Source organism: Suricata suricatta, chromosome 2 (assembly GCF_006229205.1).
Source record: "Suricata suricatta isolate VVHF042 chromosome 2, meerkat_22Aug2017_6uvM2_HiC, whole genome shotgun sequence".
Lineage (NCBI taxonomy): Eukaryota > Metazoa > Chordata > Mammalia > Carnivora > Herpestidae > Suricata > Suricata suricatta.
In genome coordinates, this window is record NC_043701.1 from 6,062,755 (window position 1) to 6,073,219 (window position 10,465).

General features: G+C 57.1%; 1 protein-coding gene across 1 annotated transcript in view; it reads right to left on the reverse strand.

The window, feature by feature from the left end:
- ZNF775 (zinc finger protein 775) overlaps positions 1-10,465 on the reverse strand; it is a 31,839-nt gene that overhangs the window by 3,122 nt on the left and 18,252 nt on the right. Inside the window, exons 3-5 of the mRNA XM_029954442.1 lie at positions 8,945-9,020; positions 2,740-2,852; positions 12-485 (exon numbers count right to left, since the gene is read on the reverse strand). Coding sequence (XP_029810302.1) covers positions 12-485; positions 2,740-2,852; positions 8,945-9,020 — 663 coding nt within the window. The remainder of the gene's footprint in view (positions 1-11; positions 486-2,739; positions 2,853-8,944; positions 9,021-10,465) is intronic.

Sequence of the window (10,465 nt, forward strand, 5' to 3'; positions counted from 1 at the left end):
GAAGACGCCGGGGCGGCGCGGGTGCGGGGCGGGCATGCGCGCGTGCGTGCGCTGGTGGTTGAGCAGGAAGCGCGGTTCGCGGAAGCAGCGGCCGCACTGCGCGCACTGGTGCGGCTTCTCGCCGCTGTGGATGCGCTGGTGAGTGAGCAGGTTCTGCTTGAGGCTGAAGCAGCGGCCGCACTCCGGGCAGGGGAAGGGCCGCTCGCCGGTGTGCGTGCGCTGGTGCACCTCCAGGTTGTGCTTCACGCTGAAGGCCTTGCCGCACTCGGGGCACACGAAGGCGGCCGCGCGGCCCACCCCGGCGTGCGCCTTCTGGTGCCGCACCAGGCTGGGCTGCTGCGAGAAGGTCTGGCCGCACAGCGGGCAGCGGTGAGGCTGCTCCTCCGCGGGGTGGTGGATGACCAGGCCTCGGTCGTCCCCCAGACCCTCCTCCCCGTCCCCCGCAGGGGACCCGCCCCCTGAGGACGCCAGCTCTGTCATGGGCACTTCCAGCCGCAGTCACCAGTCCCTGGGGAGGCAGAAGCAGAGAGAGGAGTCAGGGGCGGGGGCATCCAAGCTCAGGGACATTGGACACGACACTGGCCTCCCACAACTTCAGCATCCGCCCCTCTCCAGTCTTGCTAGAACCAGCGTTCCCGTGCTGGAAAGCTGCCCCTCGAGGCCTTTCTCAAATTCACCTCCTCCTAGACCCTTTCCCTGACCCCTCCAACCCCTTCTGAGCCCTATGCCCCAACCTTGTGACCCTCAGTCATCACACTGCATGCAGGTCAGTCATGCCGCCTCAGTCTCCAGGACCTGTCATGCCTTAAGGACAGAGCTGACTCCTTTTATCCCCATTCCGCCACACAAAGCATTGAATAACTGCCAATGGGTAATGTGCAGGGCATTCTAGTTTTATAAGTTAGCACCTGCATATGTCTTCTTTCTCCAACCAGAATCTCAACGGGGCGGGGTGGGGGGTGGGGTTGATAGGTAGGTGCATCCCCAATCTCGAGGGAAGGGTGGGGTCCCCCGTGGTCCAAAGGTATTTTTGAAAAGCTTCAAAGAAGAAACAAAACAAAACCCTGTACAGTTGAAAGTAATCTCAATTAAACATTAAAGGTAGCAACTCTTTGTTTATCAAAATGAGGCACGCCTGCAAAACGTTTGCAAATCACTGAAAGGGAGTGTGACCTTGGGGGGTGGGGGAGGGGCTGGTCTCAGCTTGATTCCTCTAGCATCCCCAAGACCCGGAAGCTCAGCAAACACCCCCAAGTTCAGCTCCATCCCAAGTTCAGCTCCATCCCATTCATGCTGGCTCTGAGGGTTCTCTTCCCCATGGTCTCATACACTGTTTCCCACTGTCCTCACAGCGACCCCAAGGAAAGAGCAGGGCTCACTGAACCCTACGTTATAGATGGGGCAGCCGAGGCACAGTGAGGTCACCTCCCTTGCCCAAGGTCGCACAAGGTGAGCTGGGACTAGGCCCTAAGTTCCCTGACTCACTGTCAGAAGCTCTTCCCAATGTGAGCAGCTCACCAGCTAAACGCCCCTCAAAAGACACACGCCCATACAAGACCACGACCACTGTCCTGACTACTGCAGAGTTCTAGATGGCCCAAAGGGCCACTGCTCCCGTAGGGCACTGTCTGCTGCCGCTCCCCCATGCCTCACCCCCAAAACCTAAGGATCCTCTTCCTGCAGAGCACTGAGGCCTGCCCCAGAGCAGGCTGAGCCGGCACCCACCTGCCGTCCTCCACCCCCATCAGGGACCCAGACCTCCATGCAGGCCTTCCCCACTCTTCCAGATCTCCCTACTCACTGCAACCTCAGTCGATCTATCTGCAGAGTGGGGTCTCAGAGACCCCCTTCTGTCTCCCCAAACCCTCAGGCCAAGGCAGAACACACACTCTCACTGGAGAAGGGGACCAGTGCTACTTGCGTTAGACCCCACCCACAAGCCTTCTCCCCCATCCCACCCACCCCCACCCCCACCCCCACCGGCTGCACTGACATTTGCAAAGACAGACCATCACAGCCCCCTTGGCCAATCTCAGCCCGGCCTTGTCTCTGGACAGCCTCCTCGCTCTCCCCCGGCATGACTACGGAAAGGGTCTAAAGCCACGGCCCCCTCGTCTCCCCCAAGTTGCTCCATCCCCTCCCGAACTCACAGCCCAGGCTGCGCCCCTGCTCCTCCGGTCTCCAGCCGCGGCTCTCTCCTGGGAGTCTGCGCTGCCCAGTGCAAATACGGTAACTCTCCCGCAGCGGCTCCCGCTCCCCTTCTCCCTCGCCCCCATAAAGACCGCCACCCTCCCGCGCCGCCCTTCTTATCCAACAGCTGCTTCAATCAAAAGAGCTGACCCCACCCACCCGACCTCCACACCCAACCGTGCTGACTCCCGGGGCCAGGGCGACCCGGGAGAAATATGGTAAACTCTGCGTCGCAACCTCGCCCCCACGAAAACACGTAGGCCTCCCACCCAGCTGCCGCAACCCACCCCACCTCGCTGCAAGCCCCGGCCTCCTGGCGGCGCGGAGGTGGCCCACCCCCCAGCTCCCGCGGCGTCCCCGGGAGGACCCCGCGACCCTGGATAAATACGTAATTCAGCCGCGGCGCTCCCGGCTCCGGGAAAGGGTCTGCGCGGCTCCGGGCAAATACGGTAGCGCGCCCGCAGTGACCCGCCCCAAGGGTCCGGCACTGGCCTCGATAAATACGGTAATGTCCCGACGCGGCCCTAGCCCCGGCGGCCCGGGACTCACATGGCGCCGCCTCCCGAGCCCTCCGTCGCCGCCGCAGCGCCGCAGTCGCCAGCGTCGCCGCAGCCGCACAGCAGCCCCGTGAGGCTGGGAGGTCTAACTCGCCAACGACCTGGCTGGCGGAAAAAGGAGAGGGAAGCAGACGGGAGCCGCTCCGGGAGCAGGAAGCCCCGCCGGCAGGGTCACCCCAACTCCCCCGGCCCCGGCCTCAGCCATTCCCGTCGCAGGATCATCCGAGGCCCCGAGCCAGCAGTTGGAGCCTCATCCTCACCTCCCTCATCCTGAAGCAGCGCCACCCCCGCCGGGCCCACGAACTGCCCCCGCGGCCCAGGAAGCGGGAGGGTCCGGGGCGCTGGCGGTGCAAGCCTTCCCTTCAAAGAGAGAGCAGGGGGCGAAGGCAGGAGCCCCCGCTGCGGAGCCTCTCTGAGCGGGGCGTCGTGGCGGGGGGGGGGGGGGGGGGGGGGGGGGGGGGGGGGAACAGCCGTCGAAGGGGCAGAGTCAGAGCTGCTCCAGCTAATGGCGTTTCGAAAACCTCCCCGAACTCTATGGCCTGGTTTATGCCATCGGCACGGCTCGGGGCAAGGAACAAGTGGTCCCCCAATGTCCCCACCTCCTCAGAATCGGACCCATTGCCGACCGGCCAAAGAGATCCTAGAAAAGATGGAGGGGGGGAGTGGCTAGCTCAGGTCATGCTCTTACGGTTCATGATTGGAGCCCCACATTGGGCTCTCTGCTGTCAGCACAGAGCCCGCTTAGGATCCTCTCCCGCCCCCTCTGCCCCCCCCCTGCTTGCCCTCCCTCAAAAATGAATAAACATTTTTAAAAAAAGATATTCCATAAAGGAGTCACCGATCACACCCCCTTAGACAGGGCTGGGCTGAATTCCAGCTTTCAACTGTCCTTCAGTAATAATACTCCTTACCTATACATTACTGGTCTTTTTACAAAGCCTTTTCCCATATATTACCTCATGGGAGCCTTCCAATAACCATGTGCAGTGTAGGTTACACAGGTATCATTATCCTATTTTAGAGATGGGAAAAGAAAATAAAATGGAAATACAGAGAGCTTCCCCGGAGACCCACAGCTCTAAGTGGCTGAGCCCAGATGGGAAGACAGGCCCACCACCCAGCTCACTGTCCCCTGCACCCCCCGGTACCAAACCCCCAATCAGAAACAGGGGGTGATGATCGTGATTGGAAATCATCTTGTCCAGAGTGAGAAAGTGCCTCAGAATTTACATTTCATAGATAAAGAAACTGGGGCCAGAAGGGAAGTGATTTTAAGGCAAAAGTGCTAGATGAACATCAAGTAGCCCTTTTCTGGGCGTCCCCCCCCCCTCCCCCCTGCAGAGCTTCTTACAACAGATGATGGATGTGATAGCATGGGTGGGCCATCCCTAAGCAGGGATTCTGGGAGACACAGGCCTCCCAGTCCCACGCAGTCGCCCCTGCCACTCTGCCCGCCGAAGCCTGGGAATTGTAGAACTCCAGGTGGGGGCCACTTGGAAATACGCTCAACCCCTTATTCTCAACACCAGACCTGAAGACCAGGCCCGCCTGCTCTCACATTCCACTCTGTGGACCTGTCTGTCCCAGGAGGTCCATCCTGCCACTCTCCGACCCCACCCCATCCATGCTGCTCCTGGTGCCACTCACTGAGGTATGAGGGACTTCATGAGTTAGACACCCCAAGGACACTGGTATTTAATGTTTTTAATGTTTTTTATTTATTTTTGAGAGACAGAGAGAGACAGCATGAGCAGGGGAGGGTCAGAGAGAGAGGGAGGTACAGAATCTGAAGACAGGCTCCAGGCTCTGAGCTGTCAGCACAGAGCCTGACACGGGGCTCGAACCTACAAACCGTGAAATCATGACCTGAGCCAAAGTCGGACGCTCAACCGATTGAGCCACCCAGGTGCCCTGGACACTGGTATTTAAAATTGAGGCAGGAGGGAGGGGATTCTGGGAAGCCGAAAGAAATGAATCCACCAGGATAGATGTTCCCATGGCGTTGACAAAAAACCCCTTAACCACTGATAACCTGTCCCCATGCTCTACCCAGAGGCTGGCACTGTGCTCAGGGAAGAGCCACACCTCCCTTTGCAAAAGTTGTCACCCACCAGAACAACCAGCTTCCATCTCTTCTGCAGGCTACAAGAGAAACAAGGATACTTAGTAAATGACCAGGTTTCTCAAAAGCAAAAACAACAATGTACCTGAGGATGTCACCCATATTTTTAGCAGCACTTTCTAAGGAAGCAGTACCAAATTAGAAAGGACAGGAAAGGCACAACGCTGGGGGATGGGCATGGGAGGGAGACAATACCACCTAAAACCCATCCCATTAAGGCCAGGGCCCTGGGCTCCTGGAGGCCTCCACTCTCTGCTCTGCCAATGTGTGATTTCTGCTGACTCGCCTCATTTCTCTGGTTTCATACACATGAACACACACACACACACACACACACACACACACACACACACACCAGACACTCCTCCCCTCACCATTCTCATGTGCTGTGGCGAACACAATAGGGAGGAGATGCAGAGACATTTTGCAAATGAAGCCATGCCTCTTCATACAGGCAGGGCTAGTGGCCGGCCTGGCAATCACCACGACCCCACCAGGCTCGTGTGACAGCTGGACACTGGACCCTAACAAAGGCCTAGGTTGCTCACAGCCAAAGTGCCCCAGAGAACAGCAGGCTTGTGGCCCCCGCTGTGAGTAGAGGTGTGCACAGTTCAGTGGAGTCCTGCCCAGGGCCCTCTCACACCCCCGGGCTTGCTAGGTGGACGACGCTACCCTGGACAGCTCCAGACCGTTGCTCCGGCAGAAACCCGCCCAGCCTTCCTCCAGCTACCCCCACCCCTCCTCCCTCTCTGGGTTGGATCCCCAGGGCCTTCCACCTCAGCTGGGCAACTACTCCGCCCACCCCACTAGCTCCTCCCATCTCCCCAGAATCGGAACGCGATTACTGGCAGCACCTTGTGCTGACTTCCAGTTGGGATTTAGCACACTTTCGTTTTCCCGTCTGACTGTGAGCCTCAAAGGGCAGGGCCCGTGTTTGGGGCATCTCTGTATCCCAAGCACTCAGCATAGATGAGCTCATCAGTCCATCTCTGTTGAGTGAATGAATGCAGGTAGCCTGGAGAGGAGATGGGCTCCCCAGGTAGCCAGTGTTCTACTGTCATGTGAGGAATGTGGGGTTGCAGGGAAGGCTACGGCCCCAGCTTTGGGGGCTAGGAGACACTGCTGACACCCGGTTGGAGATGTGGGGGTGTGGGTGCGAGGTCTCATCTGCTCCAAAGTCTCTTTCCTGGACATTAAAACCCAAGATGTGACCTCTGATCAATTCAGCCTCCTTAACACAGGTGGTGACTTCCTCCTTACTGGACGGAGCTCTGTTTGGAAAATCCCATTTTTCTCTCTCCATAGTAAACTTCCACTTGTACAAATGCTGTGCAGGTAGCCACACATGCAGTTTATTAAAGCAATTATTAGAATTTCTATTTATTGAGTGAGTGCTGTGTACCCTGCACTATACTACAAGTTACCAGCACAGGGTCCCACAGCATAAATGGAAAAGGCAGAATTTCGCCCCAGAACTCTCTGACTTTATCCACTACTTTCAACAACAAAAGAAAGCTCTTTCTAGATCTAGACGGTGGCAGGGAGAGACACAACATATCTCTTCCTTCCCAGGAGGAGCGTTATTCCTAGAACTATACTGTCCAATAGCCATGTGTGGCCATTTAAATCCACTAAAGTAAAATAAGATCTTAAGTTCTGTTTCTCAGCCTCACAAGCCACGTTTTGAGTAGTGAGGAGCCACATGTGGCCGGTGGCTATGGTATCGGACAGCACATTATGGGAGATTGTCATCACCACAGGAAGTCCCACTGGCTAGCGCCCGTCTGGGGCACCACCCCCTCCAGATCCGAGCAACCTAGGAGACACTCTCTTCTTAAATTTTTTTTAAATCTTTTTTAATGTTTTTATTTATTTTTGAGAGAGAGCATGAGTGGGGGAAGAACAGAGAGAGAGGGAGACACAGAATCCAAAGCAGGTTCCAGGCTCCAAGCTGTCAGCACAGAGACTAACTCAGGGCACGAACTCACGAACTGTGAGATCATAACCTGAGCCGAAGTCAGACGCTTAACTGACTGAGCCACCCAGGTGCCCCTCCAATCTCCTTTTAACCCAAAGGACAAGCTCTAGGATACCATTAATTTCCCTCTCTTCTCTGCCATGATCCAGTAAGAACACGGACACGTGAGAACATACTATTTTCAGCCCCAACACTCCTCCTCTTGCCAAAAGCTTATTTTTGTTTTGTTTTGCCAAATTACTTAAAGAATAAAAGGAAAAGGTTTCAGAAGCACCCCCCACACCCACCAGGGACCGTCTACCAAGTCCCTGCTGGTCCCGCTGTCTCCTTGTAGGTGCACCTGCCAAGAGACGGTCCGGTCTATTCTCCCTGGGGCCGGGCAGCAGGAAGCCAAACCCTAGCCATCTTGCCGTCTGCCTCCTGACTGAAAGTTTACGCTGCTTCCCAAAGAACCACCATTTTCCGAGCTCCTGGGTCATTTTTCTTAGCTCCCAGCCTGCTTCTAACACGAGGATGATACACGAAGTTCTGGAAACCCCGGCTCCACCAGGCTCATCTGGCCCATTTTGGCTGCGGGGTCCCGGGCACGGACCTGCACTTACCCAGACATGGACAGCATAGAAGTCCTTTAAGATCCTGATTGGCTCGTGGTGGTTTTCTGCTCCGCCATGGAACTCTTTTCTCTCCGCATACTCTAGAGGACTCGCAATTGTAAACCACTAAGAGACCTGACCTCCCAGTCTGATTTTATGATGTGCCTCTTCCTAAGTCTTCCCTGGCTGAGCTTTGTTATTCCAAAATACGGGGATGGGGGGAGGGATGAAAATGGAAGCTGACAATGCCAGCCACCCTTGGAGAAGCCTGGGGTGGGGACAGTGGAAGGGGCTTGGCTAACAGGAGGCCCGGGACCTGCCCTTGGTTTGTAGCACGAGACGTGTCCTGGTGGACAAGTCCCACTGTGACATCCCGTTTTCCTGTATCCCTGCCCTGCCACGGTCACCGACTCGCAGGGACACTGAATGACATAGCGAATGAGGAAACGCAAGTAAGGGAGCTGGGGGCCGGGGCGGTTTCTTCCAGAACTGACTGTACAGATTGTTTTGAGTTATGTGTGTATTAGTGATTTCCCTATGAAGGTTCATGAAGTCCTCAAGGAGAGAGGCCCTGACTGCTATTGGCTGAACTGTGTCCCCTCCAAATTCGTATATTGAAGCCTCGACCCCCCAGGGTGATGGCCATCAGAGGTGGGTCCTTTGGGAGGCAGTTGGGTTGAGATGAGGTTGTGAGACTGGGGTCTTCCTGACGAGAAAAGGAAGAGAGGCCAGAGTGTAGCCCTGTCCCCATGTGAGGACAGAGAGAAGGTGGTCGACTGCAAGCCAGGAAGTGGGCCCTCCCCAGGAACTTGATCTTGGACTCCCAAGACACGTCTGTCCTTTCAGCCCCCAGGTTCCGGCGACCCACGCCCACTAAGATGATAACTTATTCGCTGCAGCGTCCCTCCGGTCTGGCACAGCACCTGGCACACAGTAGGTTTGCTGAGTGAACCAGCGTGTCCCATCCCCTCACCCGGTCAATGGGGCATACATCGCAGAAATCCTGCGCTCCGATGGATGTGGTCCTATCCCCCTTGTGACCCAAAGCACCCACTGTGGGGATCGGTCACCTCACCTGGGGTTAGTGAACAGACAGCCTCATGAAGGTGCGCGGGGAAGAAAGCTGCAATGAGGCCTCGTTAACCCCACTCCTAGCAACACCAAGCATCGATGCTGTTTGATGGACTTGATCATTAAACGCAGGCCATTTGTGGACAAAGGCCCATTCGTTCTATCAGGCGGAAACTTCCGTCTGCCTGAGGTCTTCACTATCTGCCTGCACCGCCCCTCAGGCCCCTGATTCGAGGGGCTTCAGGTCTCGCAGGTACACCCTTGCAGACAGCAGCTTTCTAATGCAAGAACAGTGCTCTGGGTTGCCTGCCTGGAGGCGGTGGGCTTTGCAGGAGTTGGTCTCAGGATTAGCTGAGTGGCAAAGTGGAAGAAGCAAGATGACTCCTGAGCTTTGCCCGTGTTTCAAAGCAGGTGTCGCTAAGATCCAGGGCACTTGGCGTCCCTGAGCAAGGCGGGCTGGGACAGGAGTTGCAGGAGGAGGCGGCCATTACAGGGAGGTAGGGCAGCACCTGGCACCCAGAAAAACGCTGCGCAACTGAGAGCCGAACTGTCACCTCAGCGCCAACAATGGGACATAGCTCGCCCAGTGGGAGATTCCACACAGCAGGGTTCCTGATGGAGGGCACGGACCAGGAGGTGCCCTGCTACCCAAGTAAACCCCATCACCCCCACAGGTCCTTCCATGATGCTACAATGATCAGAGCGCCTGCTGGGTGAAGGGGATTCAACAGAACTTGAGACCAGAAGTGGTGACCGGAAGTGGGGCTAAATCCAGCAGCTCCTGGAAGAGGCGGCACTTCCCTGAGTTCAGAGAAACCCGCGGGCCCCTGGGACACAAGCAGACACAGTCCATCCTCCCACGGAACGCTAAGGTTCCCTCTTTTTCCTCCCACTTCCCGGCTCTCCAGCCCTAGTGCCCCAACACCAACCCTCCCCTCCTATGCGAGGCCAGAGGCCCAGACTGGAGCCGTGAGTCCTTGTTTTGGAAGGGACCTCTGGGGGCTAGAAGTTGAGGAGGGCATGTGGGAAGATACCAAATTAGCTTGGAGAGGGCAAGAGAAGACTGCCTTCCACCCCCAGCAAGAACCGGGCATGGGGAGCTGCTACGCTCAAGGTCAAGCTCCCTGACCCAGTCCGGGGGGCAAAAGCGATGCCTCAGAGCACACACAGACCTGGAGTTCCGGAAGGGCAGCTTACAAAAAACAATGAGACCACGTGAGACAGTCCATCCTTCATTTTTTTCTCTTCTGCAACACTGACATTGCGAAAGAGCCAAGTCTGTGCCCCGGCCACTGGGGGCAACACAGGTGTGCTTCCTTCCTGCTGCGGGCCCCTCCCCAAGCTACTGAATCTCAGCGGCCACCACCCCTCTCCTACCCCAGTCTGGCCACCACACACAAACCAGTCCCAACGTCCAGCCCGCTGTGACAGCACCCTGGGCTTTGGGGCACTCAGGGTTGAGAAGGACCACGGAACCATTCCGTCCTTCCAAATACATGCACTGGATGGCCATTAAGTGCCGGGCACTGCCCTGGGCATTGGGACTGCTCTTGCCCCTCCTCAGCCACAACTGTTGGCTTCTGTCCTTGCTGTCCGGGAGTCTGTTAAAACTCCCCCAGGAGACTGGCCTCCGGCCATCCCGCAGCCTGCACGTGACAGACTGTCCTACCGATGATCAGTCCAGCCCTGGGCCATTTAACACCAGGGAGCCTCTCCCAGAGCCCCTAACAGCCCCCTGACCGGGTGCCCGCAGCCCGGGGTCCCACCTGCGAGGGCCAGACGGCCACATCCGGGCTCCAGAGTGAGGAATGTTTCATCCTACGTCCTCCCTGAGCCCACGCTGGGACCTATGCCTGTTCCCTTTGGGATGCTTCTGGAATTCTGTTGTCTAGCCTTGAGGAAATCGCCTTTGGACGGAAGGGTGGTGTTACAGAGGCCACCGTTGCCGGCCCCC